We start from the raw sequence: 16,141 nt of genomic DNA, 5'->3' as shown, positions 1-16,141 counted from the left end.
ACCCTAGGTACCTAGTGTAAATTAAAAAAAGTCATGGACCATCACACACATTATTTGAAATTCCACTAACTTTGGAATAATGAACGTTTATCTTTAAAATGACCGTCTTCTCCTGTCTTCCTCAGGACCCTTAAATCTTTTCGCGTTTGGGTTGTTTCCTGCAAATTCCAATCATTTCTGGTTAGTCTTATGTGTAATATTTCTATGGCTGTGCACACCAGTTAATTCCCTAGTAAGACACTGCCAGGTGTTATGATGCTTACATGCCTGGGGCAGATCACAGAAACTTAACTGTTAAAGTAAGTTCCCTGATTACTCTTCACATCTCAAGACCCTGCTCCTAACAACTTCTCTCCCATCTTGCCCCCAAATGGCAAGAATTCTGCAGCCTACGCTACGACGTTTCCTACTCTGGGTAAGGCTCTTAGTTTATTGGCTTCCTTACAAAGGCCTGGCTCTCTGACATGGTCTCCAGGTTCCCCATATTAACCACTACGAGGACACTGTGGACACATCATGCTATTTTTGCCTCGGCTGAAAGAGGAATTTACTGACCTTTGCCCTGAGCATGTGTCTGATGGATGGCCTGTCACCGCATGCTAGGTAGACATGGTGTTATGCGTTGCAACACCGACCAGCAGTGTTGGCTACTACACAGGCTGCAGGGGAGGTGGGCTTTCAGGTATGGATCGAGACCACTGCCTTCCACAACAGGGCCCCCCGGGGAAGGAAATCCAGGCCCCCCCAGGTAATCCCCCTCTCTACCTTCTCTATTGCTAATGCAGTGCCTGGTTGGTGCGTATTAACCACCAGAGAGGCAATTGTTGAATGGACCTTCCCCTTCCCTTTGAAGGTTAGCTATAACTCTTAACGTTCTTTCTCTGGCTCATTGCGAGACTATAAGGTTGTGCCTCTTGATTGACATGGCCACTAGATCGTGCCAGAAGGCTCCAGCCTCATGATTCGTAAATGCTTCCCCAAAGTCTTAGACTTCTCTGCTAGAGTTTGGTCTCCCAGACCCTCCCCTGGGCAAGAAGCCTCAGCTCCTTGACCTCCTTGCCTAGGAGCCCACGACCGTGGTTTGTCTCAAACCCTGCATAAACACTTAGCATCTTGAGTTTCACCCTCCTTCATCCATGCTTGTTAATGAGCACTGCTTTTCAGGGCCCAAGAACCCAACTGACACCAACAAAGATTTCATCTAAGTAGATGGAATGGGTCTTCATGCTTCTACAACATGACCGGAAGGATGAACTCTATGGCCCATCACTGTAGGACTGATGGGTTCCCTGCTTCCTGGTCAAATCCAGTGTTGAGGATGGCATGAAAGACATTTGACTGGAGGACAGTTTCTTTTTTGAAATTATGGTAAAATACACACAACATACACACAACAAATACAAAATGCACACGATGAATTTACCATCCTAACCATTTTTAAGTGTACAGTCCCGTGGAATTAAGTACATTCCCATTGCTGTGCAACCATCACCCCCACCCAGCTCCAGAAATCTTTTCATCTTGAAAAACTGAAACTCAGTAGCCATTTAACAGTAATTCCTCATTCTGTCTTTCCCCTAGCCCCTGGCAACCACCATTCTACTCCCTGTCTCTGTGAATTTGACGGCTCTAGGTAACTCATATAAGTGGAATCATACAGTATGTGTCCTTGTGTGACTGGCTTATGGCACTTAGCACAATGTTCTCAGGATTCATGCATGTTGGAGCATGTGCCAGAATTTCCTTCCTTTTTAAGGCTGAATAATAGTCTGTCGTCCATATATGCCACATTTTGCTTATCGAGTCGTCTCTGAATGGACACTTGGGTTGTTTCTACCTTGTGGCTATGGTGAATAATGCTGCTATAAACACGGCTGTACACAACTCTCCGAGTCCTCACTTTCCATTCTTTTGGGTAGATATCCAGAAGTGGAATTGCTGGATCATATGGCAGTTACTGCTTTATTGTTTTTGAGGAACTGCTCTCTCATTTTCTGTAGTGACTGCACCCTTTTACATTTGGAGAACACTTCATAGCAATGCCTTATTGCTCCCTCTGACCATGACTGAGTGGCCCTTATGTCTTGCCTTCACACCTTGACAGTGACCTCCAGAAGAAATTTAAATTTCTTGTGCTCTGGAACCCAAATGGTCCACGCGAACCACACATTTCTGATTGGACTGCACGGCCCCAGGAATCTTGCCCCCACTTCCTGTTGACCATAAGCCAATGAGCACATTCTTTACCAGACTAGCCCTGTTATCAACAAATGCTTGTACTGCCCCATAAATTCAGTTTGTTTTAATAATTCCCAGTAGCCCCTTTCCAGAGCCCCTTCTTCCCTTATCTCACTCTCTGCCAAACCCTTTAGAATTTATGTGTTTGCTTTTCAAGTCTGCTTTCAGCCCTCTCTGAGTTTCCTCTTTCCCACTGGGTCACTGTGGTCTTTTTGTCTCATATAAATTTAGTCTTCTGGGTCTGGGACTCGTTGACTTCCGCTTTCTTGTTCACTAAGCCTATACTTCTCTTTTTTCTCTCACTGGCACCAGCTCTTTAATTTCAGGGCATCCTACCTCAAGTAATTTGTCAAGACCGCATTACCTTCAATTCCTACGGAAACATAAATGGTTTTAAGAGGAGAATGATAGTTCAGTCAGAGGGCTGTGTGGGATCTTCTTATTAATCCAAAGACTTCTCTATTCTATGGCCCCTGACGGTTGCTCCTCAGACACTTCTAATACTCCTGCTTTAGGACATGCACCCCAATAATAGGATGCGTCATTATTTATTGTCCCGTTTCCCGCTAGAATGCAAACTCTTCAAGGACAGGAACTCTGTCTCTGCTTTGATATTCCCGGTGCCCAGAACACATAAAGGGCCTCAGGGAATATTTGTGGAATGACAAAAAGAATCATTCAAGACAAATTTGTCCCCAAGGAAACCTCAAACATGAAGGTCTTGTTTTGCTGGTTTTTGATAACTAGTGTCATTTCCCTGGGACATAAGCAAAGGAATTGGGGGGAGGTCGATCATCCTAAAATGAAGGCTTTGGGTCGAGGGGTCTGAGACCTTTCCCCATCGGTGACCTGTGCTCCATTGTTTCAGTAGTTAGTGCATCAAAGTACAAAGATAGTTTACTACCACGTCAGGCCATCTTGGGATCCATGGGATAAGGGAAGGTTTTGCTCTGATGACCTGCTAGGTGGGCCCCGTGAGCTGGTCACTCAGGTCATATGAGGTCAGACAATTAAGTTCATGAACTTTCCACCATGTAAGCGTATGGGTGCTTACTGGGCTACTTTCTCACATCTCATTTCCAAGAGGTCACCCTCTCCCCCAGCCTAATTCCTGGGGGTGGGTCTAGGATGCCAGCAAGAGTCCTGAATTGAGAGCCAGATCTGGGTTCTGGTCTTAGCTCAGCGGTTCCCAGCCCTGGGACTAGAACTAGTGACTTCACCATCATCCTCACATTGAAAAAACTCGAGCTCCTGCCCATCTCACAGGTCTGATGTAGAATCAACGGAACTCAGCGCTCTGTCAGCACAGCCCGCACAAGGAGCAGGGGATCGAATCCTGATTCCTCTGCTCCCAGCCGGCATCCTGAGAGAGTGCCTACTTCAGGAGCCCGTCCCTGGCCAGCTGTGGGGCGCCCTTCACCAGTCCCACCCTTGTGTCCTCAGAAAAGCTGGGGAAGGGTTCCTCTGGCCTTTCACACCTCCTCCTGGCTAAGTGGCAGATCTGGTGAGGGCATGTGTCCTGGTGGCACCCACCCAGTCACCTCACCTCTTTGGCCTTCCATTTCCCTAGCTGTGAAATGCAGGGGTTGGGCTAGGACCAGTGTCTTGAAGCTTCCTTCTCTCTCTCAAATACCATGATCTGTGCTTTCATGTTTTGTTTTGTTTTTCTCTGCTTCTAGTTTCTTCCCCAAATGGGTCTAAAATTCTTTCGCCATCAATTCTCCCTTCTCCCAAGTGACCCATCTTGGCTTTCTAAAACCTAGCCCAGGATAACACATTTCTCCCGTGGCATGAGGTCCCTCCCTTGGCTGCACTGTCTTTTTCAGAACCAATTCTAGCTTTTGTCAAGCCACTCAGTTCAGATTCTGAGTCCACATATCATCTGGGGAGAGGAGATTTTGCCATAAACTGTCACATAAATATATGTCCTGCATGTATTCTATGCAATAGGACAACCCCCCCCACACACACACACACACACATACACATATACACACCATTCCCTCCAGTTCCCAAGAATCTACATGCCTGGGCATAACTGCGTGGGCACAAACATTCAGGGACAGCCAAATGACTATTTTAGTGTTTTTTTGTCCCCGCGGTGCCATCTAACTATTTATTTAGTGGTTTGATGCTGTTTGCATCAACAACTTTCCCTTATAGGCTGTTCTTCATGTTTATGATTCTTACTGTGAAAAAAATTGCTTGCCTAACATCTGTTCTGAATTTGTTTTTCTTTATTTTTATTTATCTATTCCCTATTGAATTCAATTTGCGCCAAGGACAGTAACTTGAATTGGAATCTTCAGTGTCCTTCAGGATTTCTGTACACTTCAATACATCTCTTAATTACTTTTTTTTTTTTTTTTTTTTACTGTTATGAGATATACATATATATCCATGCTCACACAGGCAGACTGGTTTGTAGCTTACCTCTGCCTATCCCCCTCCAGGGAATACGTTTTATTAACTGAATAAATTAAATAGGCGAGTATATCCAATAAAGTAGAAAGGTTTTTCGTTACAGGTTTGTTTCAGATCATTTTCCCCCTGGCCGCCCAATTCCCTCCTTGAGCCATAGCTCTGTTCTAGAAAAAGCTTTACTATAGCTTGACATAGCCATAACTCACCAGGACTAGAAGGGTCACTGTACTTTACAGATGAAGAAGCTCTTCCAGGCTGGTTTGTGTGAAATCGAACCGAATCCTCATTAGATCCCTATTCACGACACTCAGAAACCCACCTCAGGACTGACGAAGCATATTCCTGGGTGTTGCCGAGAAGATCCCTAAAGAAGGGTAGTGGGACCTGCTTTTCTACCTGATACCTGCGAAATCTACCAGGGGTAAAGATTGTGACCCTAAGACTCAAGGGCCTGGCCGAAAGTCGTATAGTTCTAACTCCAAACGCAATGCTTTCTATCAATTCTTGGTGCCAACACCCCCACCCCCGCCCCTTATCACCTTTCCCACACTCATCTCAAGGTCTGTGTCCGCGTCTTCCAATGGCACGAAGACAGAGGGGACAGTTTTCCCCATGTCGGAAAGAACTCACTGCTGCCCCCACTCTAGACGTCATCCACTCAACAGATAGCTCAGCCTCCCCTCCGTGTATAGCACTGAGCTGACAGCAGTGCGAGAGACCACCCCTCCCTTCCAAAAATGTATCATTCACGTCTCTTTTCCTGAAGAAATGTGGCATCTCATTTAGAAGCAAAACACAGACACGGGCCACGTTGCCCAAGAATGCCAGGTAGAAAAACCTCACGACTGAACCAACAATCAGAAGCCACACGTTGGGTAGGATCATGGGCCAGTAGAGGCAGAGAAAGCTTCTAGGAAGAGCCAGTAACTGAGCACGGTCTTCAAGGACGGATAAGGCAGACACAAAACCATCCTCCCGTGTATGCGTATGTACAAGGCGCTCTCTCGCTTCTTGGGAACACAAGAAAAAAATAAGACAGGGCTTTGTTCTCGAAGAACTCACAGAGTAGTAAGGAGCCTGCCAATAAATAAAATAGAGTGAGATGCAGATCAACAGAGGAATGGACAAAGTGCTATGGAAACTGCGAGGAATAAAGGGTCCAAGAATGCTCCACAGGAGAGGGGACAGGTGACCTGTCAGAAAGCCTTTTTCAAACTAACAAGACAGAACACAGGGAAAATCGTGTACAAAGTTGGAGCAATACTGCAAATCTGGGGAACTGCGAATAACTCTTTTTTGTAGCAACAGTGTGTGCCTGTGGTTCCCAAACTGTGTGCTAAGGCACCTCCGGGTACCACAATGAATTCACAGGGGCTTCCTGGATTATTTTAAATATTCGTGGAGAACACAGCGACATCTGTTGGTCACTGTGAGAACTACTTTCAATTTATGTGTATTCTTTTTTTTCAAATGTCCACTACGTTGTTAAAAGAAGAATATTTATTAAGATGTTTGGACTCAACCGCTTAAAAATGAGACTGTTAGGGACTTCTTCTGGTCTTGGGGGGCCATGAACAATTAGAGTCACTAAGATTGCCGTGAATTGAGAAGGTTTGGGAACCTTGGTGGAAGAGCAGAGAGGCAGGGAGAGAAGTTGTGAGCTCCTGCAGACCCCTCGTTATAGGCCAAGAAACTTACACATGCTGCTTCAATGGCGAGCCATTAGAGGTTTTTTGGGAGTGTAAAACAAATGCCCCACAAATTGTTTTACAAAGGTAGATTTGGCCTTGAGGGGGGACTTGTTTTGGAGGCAAAGAGTCCCATTGAGAGCCACTGCAGTGGTCCTAGTGAGAGAGAGTGGGCCTGAACCCATCAGCATTAGAATTGGAACTAGAACACAGCACGCTCCATTAACAACACGGAACTTTTCCCGCACATCCAACACCATAGTAAACGCTACACATCAAACGTAAATGAGATGACGGCCCTGTGTTTAAAGTACTCACAGGCAAGTGGAAAGGCAACCCAGAAAACAAACCATTACAATTAGCGGAGAACCTCTAGGAGTTAACCAGGCAAGAGAAGAAGAGTGCTGTTCCAGGAAGGCAGGGCGGAGACTCCCAAAGGGCTTGATGGCGACAAACCATTGAAGGGTTTTAAGCAAAGGAGTCATAGAACGGGATTTGCATGTTGCAAAGTCCTAAGTGGACAAACCGAGTTGGGGCCCATGTGTAGACAAGCAGTAGATCAGGAACAGAAGCCAGAAGGACGGAGACATCAGTCTCTGAGTGGGAGGTCACATCCGGCCAGGAAGTGAGAGACCAGTGTGACGAGGGCAGGAGAATGGAGCCAACTGGACCCCAAGGAGAAAAAGGGACGAAAAAGGGCTGATTCAGTCCATCAAGCTCTGTAGGGCCTGTGCGCTCAGGGTCAGGCCCAGGCCTGAGTACGCTGAGGCTTTCCTTCTCAGGTAACGTACGCGCTGCTCAAAGTAACAGATGGGAGTCGGGAGAAGGAAGCTCCAGACTCCAAGCCTGTGACTGTGTCACTGGCTCCTCCAGAAAAATGTCCCTAGCGGCTCGCGTCTGTTCTGCCACTCAGCTAACTCCAGCCACACCTACTCTAATGACAGATTAGGTAGCATGAGGCCCCAATGAGCCAAGCAGGGACAGATCGCCAGGATTCCTGGCCACGCTGTCTCCACAGCACTGTGTGGTCCGCCCAGCCCAGGGGCGCCCCTGTGAAAGCCCATTGCCCAAGTACATACTCCCAGCACTGGACTTCCACTTAGCTTTTCTCTACACTTTCGGGAAGTTGAGCCTCAGACACTCACACCTGTGCTCTCCAGGAGGCTATGCCCACCTCTCCTCACTAAGCTTCCTGCCACGTCCATATCTAGAGTCCAGGCCAGAGGTTAGATGTAAGCCCAGGACAGCAGTTTCCCTTTTAGCATCTCAATCTGTTGGGAGATAAAACTGTCACCGAGACAAGGATTTATCAGATGCTTGGTGTTCAGCAGTTGTCAGAGCTGCCGGAGACCCCCATCCATCCTTCCGTCTCTACCTGGAAACCAGGTCTACAGATGTGCATTCAGAGTCCTTCTGCCCACGTGGGAAGGGAGTCGGCATGTCACCTGGTCTCCCGGGGCCACTCCCTCCCCAGCTTTTTCCTCCCTTATAGAGGGGCACTAGCAGGTATGACCCACCCACTGGAGTGCAAAATAGGAGTAATACTGCAAATCTGGGGAACCACAGATAACTGCAGGGCCCCTCACTTTTGATGAGGAGGTTATCAGCCTCTTTTATCCAAGAAACCGGAACAACAAGGTTATGGTTTCCTCAAGGTGACACAGCTGTTAAATCACAGGGCAGGGCCTTGAATCCAAGTCCTGGCAGCCTCACTCCAACTCCTGACAGAAACAGTGGGGCCAATCCAGTGACAAATCCCTTTTTCCCCCCTTTTTTCTTCTTATTACAAAAGTCACATGCAAGCATTATAAACTACTAGAACATGAAAGAGATATACAACGTGAAGAGTAACAGTCCCCCTTAATTTCCTGCTGTAGATATATGCCCTTTTAGCTATCTAATATATCTTCCTCCAGATTTTTTCCAGGAATATTATTAACAGGCCCCACCATAGGGCCTGACACAGAGAATATGCTCAATAAATGCTTGATGAATGAACTAATTAATAGTCAAATACATGCAGAACTATATGTACCATTTTACGATACGCTTTTCCATTCAGCTGTGTAACCTGGACACCCTTTCATGCTGGTACCTCTAGGAGTCTTCCGATGAACAGACTTTATAGCTTGGTCACCCCTGTCAGGGGTGGTCCTCTGGAATGGGGCCAGGCAGCCGGTGGGCTAATACCAGCAGGCTAGCCTGCCTCAACTCCCAGAAGGCAGCTGTGAACTATTTTGGCTGAACTGAATGGTCAGTTTTTCTTTTTTTAAAGAAAACTACTCATTAAACAAGTGAAACAAGTGTTATTTTTGTCTCCACAATACCTCCCAGATTTGCCTCAATTTTCTCTTCAACCAGGTGCTGTGGGGTTGAATAAGCAAATTCTTATGTGCATACATAAATATAAATGAATAATTGGCTAAGAATTTTTTGCCCCAAAAGGTGACTATAAATATATTTGGATTAGAGGAAGCAAGAACTTACCTTGGTAATTGGGCTGGGGGGTGGTTCTGGTCCATTAAGCCAGAAGCTGCTTTGAATTCCCACCTTTAAAAGACAGTCTGTACAGCTGGAGCCTGGCTGTTTTCTCAGCACTGGAGCTGTTCCGCAGACAGGCCAGCCTGGGAGGAGATCTGTTGGAGGAGATGGCAGTCTGGTCAGTGGCAAGGCGCCCAGGCTTTGGCAGCTGTCAGGCTGGGATCAAGTCCCTATCTTGGGCAAATTACTTAACCTAAGTCTCAGTTTCCTATTCTGAAAAGTGGGTATAATAACTACCCCGTCCATTTCCTATGAGGATTAAATGAGATAACATATGTAAAGAACTTATAACAAGGCCTGACAGGAAGTGAGAACTCAATACAGGCTCACCATGGTGGTTACCTCAAAGGTTCTGAGAAGGGTCCTCAACCCATTCAAATATTTCACTGACTGGTTTCATTGATATAGGATGTTCCTTCACACCCGATAGAGAGCAGACTTAAAATTCAAAGACCATAATTTAATTTCCTTTTTAATTCATAGGAATTATAGGATTTTAAGCGAAAGCAAACTACAGAGATTGCCCAGTTTTACTCCCATATTTCAAGAATAAGGAAGCTGAAGTGTAGGATATTTATGGAGTTTGCCTCTGATGGTTTTCTGGGTGAGTAGCTGAGCTGAAGGACCCCTGACCCAGGCTCCTGGGCTCTAGTGCATATTGCTTTGCAGGGCACCACCCATCTCAGGAAGCAGTAAAATGTTGACATACATTCATACCAGTGTACACAACTGAGGCCAGACCCTCTTGGAGAAGTATGTTTTAAGAGGCAGAATGACATCAGGTAGTCACAAGGTTGAGAAGGAGCGGGGGGCCCATATTAGTTAGGACTTCTGTATTACAGTGATAGAAATTCACCTCAATTGAACTTAAAGACAAATCAACTCAAGCTTGGAGGGTCCAAGAAAGGCTTCCAGGGGGTAAAGCCTTGAACCGAACTTTGTAGGTACTTCCTCAACACTCTCTGTTTATCTCAAATCTCTGCTGGTCTCTGTTAGCCCCTTCTATAGAGTTCTTGCCATGTACTATTAACAAGTTGCATACGGATCACGAGAATCTTCACGAGGGATTTAAACCCCGCCGTACGCAACGTGTTAATAGGAAGATGGCTAGTTTAGCAGCTCCGGGAGGAAGACAAGCGTTTTCAGCCCAGCCTCGATGTATACATTCCAGTGAAGGATTCTGACTGGCCCTGACTGGGTTATGTGCCCACTCTGTGGACCAGTCACGGTTGCCAAGGGGATGAGATACTATGATTGGCCACACATGGATGGTGTGTCCTTCCTCATGACCAGAGGGACAGGCTGCAATCACTGACAGCAGCTCCAGAACTGCATGGAGTGCGGGAGATGCTGCCTCAAGGAGGGCTGGGCAGAAGAAAACAATGGGACCATCCCAGGAACTGGAAAGGAAGGCCTGGAAAACAAGCTTCATTTACATGTTTTTCTTTTCAAGATCTTTCCAGGAGCGCCTCAAACTACAGATGAGCATTTGTGTAAATATAAATTCACAAGATTACACAATTTACATGTAAAATGGGGCCAGTTTTCTCATGAGGTTCATAAACCAGCTCTGAAGCAATTCTAAAGGAATTGTGACAAAATTGTTTTTAGCATTTGCAATATTACTAGAAAAAAGAACAAAGACTCCCAAGCTGCCCACATGGGAAGACAACTTTCATTTGAATGTAGAAGTATTATTTTGCTTTTTTGAAAATCCAGATTATGTTTAAAATTATTTTGGTAATAACTAAATCAATACAAATATGTTACCAAAATATATTTGTACCCCAGTGTAAATATTTTCCTTTTAGATCTAAGAATTTAGGGAAATGAGATGGGAGTGAACTTTAATTAAATATAGAGCAGAGTTTATAATTTGGGGTTTGTGGGTCCCTAACCTGGTTATTGTTGTCACACCAGGGTCCTCTGGTGAGCTTGTCAAAATTAGGAATCACTGGGTCCCAGTCCTTTCTGGTCAGCTAGGTCTGGGTGGGGCCAGCCATCCTTATTTTCTGAATGCAGGACAGATGGTTTTGATGAGCCACTGAGGCTGAAAACCACTGCCATTAGGCAGCGTTTCTCTGCATCGGAGGAATTTTCATTAGAATCTGGAGAGTGTTAAAATGCAGATTCTTGGGCCCCACCCAGGCCTACCAGATCTGACTTGGTGAGGAGCTGAGCTATGACTATATAGTTTATTAAGCTCCCAGGTGAGTTTAATTTTTTATTTATTTAGATAGTCATAGATTCACAGAAAGTTGCCAAAAAAGAAAAATAATGCACAGAGAGGTACTGCGTACTCTTTACCCAGTCTCTCCCTATGGTAGTCTCTTTTAACTAGAGTACATTAGCAAAGTCAGCAATTTGACGTCTGGACAATTCACAATGCTTATTTGGATTTTATAAGGTTTCCGTGTGTGTGTGTGTGTGTGTGTGTGTGTGTGTGTAGTATTCTATGCAAGTTTATCACATGTGTAGGTTTCTGCAACGAGATACAGAAATGTCCCATCACTACAAGTCTCTCTAGTACCACCCCTTATAGACACACCAATCCATTACCACCCCCGACCTAACCTTTAGCAATTACTTATCTCTTCTCCATCTCTTTAACTTTGTTATTTCAAAAATGCTATATAAATGGAATCAGACAATATGAAAACTTTTTCTCAAAAGGAAGGACAGAGATTGCAGAAGATTTTGGAAAATAAACTTTTAAAATGAAAAGAAAATGGAATCTTTTTAGATTAGCTTTTTTCACTCACATAACTCCCTGGAGATCCAGCAAAATTACTCCAGGTATCGATAGTTTGGGTTTTCTATTGTTGCGTAGTATTCCATTGCACGGATGTACCACAGTTCGTTTCACCATCCCCCTGTTGAAAAACATTTGAGTTGTTTTCAGTTTCTGTCTATTACAAATAAAGCTGCTAAGAATATTCATGTACATGTTTTTGTGTGAACATAAGTTGTCATTTCTCTGGAATAATTGTGCAAGAGTGCTAGTCATTGCTAGGTCATATAGTAGTAAGCACATGTTTAGTTTTATAAGAAATTGCCAAACTGTTTTCCAAAATGACTGTACCTTTTTACATTCACACCACCATTGTATGAATAACTCATTTTCTCCACACGTTCATCAGCATTTGATATTATTTTTATATTAGCCATCTTATAGATAGATGTGTAGTGATATCTCACTGTGGCTAATATTGCATTTCCTTGATGGCTAATGATGTTGAACATCTTTTCAAGTGCTTACTTGGTATTTGTATGTCCTCTTTAGTGAAATATTTGTTCATGTCTTGCGCCCATTTTTTATCAAATTGTTTGTTTTTTAACTTTTGAGTTTTGAGAGTTCTTCACATACTCTGGATGCAAGTTCTTTCCCAGCTATATGGTTTGCACGTATTTTTTCCCAGTCTGTAGACTGTCTTTTCATCTTAACAGGATCTTTCAGAGAAAAAAAAATTTTTTTGGATGAAGTGTAATTTATTGATTTTTTTGTCTTTTATAGATTTGGTGTCAAGTCTAAGAACTCTTTGCCTAACTCCTAAAGATTTTCTCCTTTTCTTTTCTAAAACTTTTATGGTTTACATTTAAGTGTGTGATCCATTTTGGGTTAATTTTTGTATCAAGTATGAGGTCATTTTTTTTTTTGCCAGCATATGTCCAATGCCCCAGCACCACTTGTTAAAAGGCTATCCTCCCTCTATTGAATTGCTTTTGTATCTTTGTCAAAAATCAGTTGAGGATATTTGTGTGCGCCTCTCTCTGGGTTCTCTACTCTGCTCCATTCATCGATGTGTCTATTTTTATGCTAGTACCACAGTCTTGACAACTGTAGCCAAGTCTTGGATTCTGTTAGACCGATTCCTCCCACTTCATTCTCCTTTCTCACAACTGATTTTATTTTAAGTCCTTTGCTTTTCTATATAAATTTTAAAATAAACTTGTCTACGCCTACAGAAATTCTTACTGTGATTTTGATATGAATTACATTAAACTTATGGATCAGTTTTGAGAGAACTGACATCTTTACAGCGTGGCGTCTACTAATCCAGGAACATGATGTATCTCTCAGGGTAGATCTTAAGAGTGGTGACAAATTCCCTTTGTTTTCCTTCATCTGACAATGTTGTTATTTCGTCTTCTGTCCGGTAGTATATTCTCACCAAATACAGGACTTGTGATTGACAGTTCTTGTCTTTCCGCATTTGAAAAATGCCGATTCCTTTTGGCCTCAATGGTTTCTGATAAGAAATCTGCTGTCTTTTGAACTGGTGTTCCCTATTGATAGTACATCATTTCTCGATGGCTGCTTTCAAGATTTTTTCTGGTTTTGGTTTTCAGAAGTTTAATTATGATGTGTGTTGGCATGGATTTCTTTGGGTTCTTTCAATAGGGGGTTTACTCAGCTTCTTCTGTAAGTTTATGTCTTTTGCCAAATTGAAGAAATTTTCAGCCATTATTTCTTCAAACCCAGGTGACTTTTGAGCACATTTTATACTTGAAAAGCTTTGCTCTAGGAAGGGCTTCAGGAGTCCAAGAACTCAAATTGTACACAAAATGCTGTGAATGTCCACTTTTCTTAGGAAAATGTCCACAGCTTTCACTAGATCCTCAAAAGATTCCATAACACATTCCTCATAAATTTTATAAAACGGTTGGTTTATGGCCTTATTGGGTTATTTTTGGTCTCCTTGGTTAAAACCAATAAACACTAGTTAGTATCCTTCTGCCACATTTGTTGAACTCCTGTGTCCCAAACATTTCCCCAACAGTTTTGGAAAATGTCATCACTCAGGTGAATATTTTCTGAGTGCCTAATACGTGCCAAAAAAAAATTTTTTTTTTTTCCATTTTTCCGTCAGTGAGAAATGGAAGAGTTAAAAAATTACAGCCATGTTTAGGTCATGACAAGTTCTGACTAAATAAGAATTCAGAGTAAATTTTGCTGCTGTCACATCTTATGACTTTACCCTTTAAAATCTATTCCTTACTGCTCTGAGCTGAATATGCCAGTGATCAAATTATATCCCAAAAGCATAATTTTACAGACTAAAAACATGGCATTACACAGCAGGCCCACTTGTCATGACTCTCGTTGGCTTTACAGTTGGTAGCCGAGGAGAATGTCCCCAGACAGCTGCACAGCTGATTTTCCTGCCTGATACACCCTCACCCCCTTTACTTGCCATCTTCCGGGACTAACTCCTGTTTGTCCTTCAGAATGCACTTGGAGAACCACCACCTCTGGGAAGCCTTTCTTCTCAGTTCTCCAAGTGCTGAATTGGGTGCGTTCCCCAATGGCACCCATGCTTGCCAGATGTCATACTGTGTGCTGAATGCCTAAATGTTACTCACACCAGATTGTGAGACCCTTGAAGGCTGTAACTGGATCATGGTTGCTTTGTCCCCCTGGCACTTTCATAAATAAATATAAGAAGACACATACTGACGCCCTGTCTCCAGTTAGAGTTCACCAGCACCAGCTGACTGGTTCATCTTTTCCTCCATTTCTTCATTAATGTCATAAGTTACCTATTGAACTCCATCTCCAGGTGTGACAACCAAATACTCAGCCCTTCCCCAGCAAGTTGGTTTAATCTTTCCTGAATTCTCACAAATGTTTACTAATCCACTTCAGACTTCTCCCAATAATCAAGATATAAAAGTTATTCATCTTTTCTGGCTAGAATGCTTAGCTCTCCATTTTTGGACAAGATGGGCAACACTGACCTCTGGCATTTTCCTTCTTAGTCTCACTACTGGATCTTATGAATTCCTTATTATTGTGTCTAAATGTACAGATATGTCTTTTTTATCAGGCTATGAGCTCCTTGGGGGGTGGGGTGGTGAGGGACTCTGTCGTACTCATCCCAGAATCTCCAGGAGATGGTACAAATGGGATTCCATAAACGCCTGCGGAATGATATCTGATGTTAGGGCATCACGGTTACACTACTGTACCGGCATCGCCCCGTCTTCTCCACATCTGTACCTCCTCTTTATCTGTTATCCTTCATTCTAAGCCACTGTGAATTCTTTGTGGGAAAGCAGAAAGGGGTAAGTAAATACAACACATTTTAAAGTAATTCTTTGATTCCTCCCAGGTACTACCTTGGCCGTCGAATGTTCATCGTTATCTCTGAGCCAAACATGATCAAACAGGTGTTGGTTGAGAACTTCAGCAATTTTACCAACAGAATGGTAGGTTGTCTTCTTTCTGCCTATGGATGGATGGGGAATCATTCTCAGATGCAAGGACAGCACATCACATCTAATAGGGATGTGACTGGGCCTCTTCTCGGCTTTAGAGCAGTTCCACTCAAAGCTGAGCTCCCCAGTGAATTCAGGTTTTCAAAAGAGATGTACAAGCCTGGCACAAAAGAATAGCATTTACATTTAAGAAATGCTTCAAGAAAGCTAAAGCTCAAGAGAAGTTGTGGTTAATAAAAATGCTAAAACCAGGAGGGTTTTTTAAAGCTGTGTTCAAAGCTAGAGAGCACAGGTCAAGTGACGGAGAAAAGACTGAGCAAGGTTAATAAATATCAGACGGAAAGCCAAAATTTGAGCCTCTTGTGCTTACGTCTTTCCCAGAGAGTATAAAAGTCTTAAGGCTGGAAAGGGAAGACAAGCAACATTACAAAGGAAATTTGTCCTCAAGTAGCAGGGGGAGCCTGTAAGAGGGCCCCTTTATGTCCGTTCAAGTCTCCAATCCACTAAAGGATATACATACTCCAGCTTTTTTAGAAAGTAAATATCCTACTTTTTATCTTTGATGAGAAATCCCAAAGAATGGAAGAGGTGGCAGAAAATGGCAGAGGTCAGTATTGTCTCCGTCTGCCAAAAATGGGGACATACGAATTCCAGCAGAGAAGACCAAGAACCTTTATATTGATTCTTAAAAAGAGTCTAAAGTGAACTAATAAACAGGTGCTTGTGAGAATTCTGAGAATCATTATGTGCCAAGCTTTTTTTTTCTTTTTGTCCAATTAAACTCATCTTGTATTCTTATAGAAATAGTAGGTAATGTATTCACTCTTTTGTTGGTTATTTGGCAAACTTTTGCATCCTTGCCATATACCAGGCATTGTCTAGGTACTGATTATAAAGAGACAGAAGACTCTTTATGATTTAGTTTTGTCCTCAAGGAGCTCACAGTCTAGTGACAGAGGTAGACAGGCAGAGAGACCAGTACAACATGGTAGGGTGAGTGCTACTGTAGTGGAAAACACTGCACCATCCAG

General features: G+C 43.4%; 1 protein-coding gene across 2 annotated transcripts in view; it reads left to right on the top strand.

The window, feature by feature from the left end:
• TBXAS1 (thromboxane A synthase 1) overlaps positions 1 to 16,141 on the top strand; it is a 133,058-nt gene that overhangs the window by 43,121 nt on the left and 73,796 nt on the right. For both annotated transcript variants that reach the window (XM_019750183.2, XM_074315295.1), the window contains exon 4: positions 15,005 to 15,101. In XM_019750183.2, the coding sequence (XP_019605742.2) occupies positions 15,005 to 15,101 (97 nt within the window). The remainder of the gene's footprint in view (positions 1 to 15,004; positions 15,102 to 16,141) is intronic.

The sequence above is a fragment of the Rhinolophus sinicus genome, linkage group LG11, assembly GCF_036562045.2.
Source record: "Rhinolophus sinicus isolate RSC01 linkage group LG11, ASM3656204v1, whole genome shotgun sequence".
Taxonomy (NCBI): Eukaryota; Metazoa; Chordata; class Mammalia; order Chiroptera; family Rhinolophidae; genus Rhinolophus; species Rhinolophus sinicus.
Note: the sequence above shows the minus strand (reverse complement) of the source record. Positions and strands in the feature narration are given on the sequence as shown.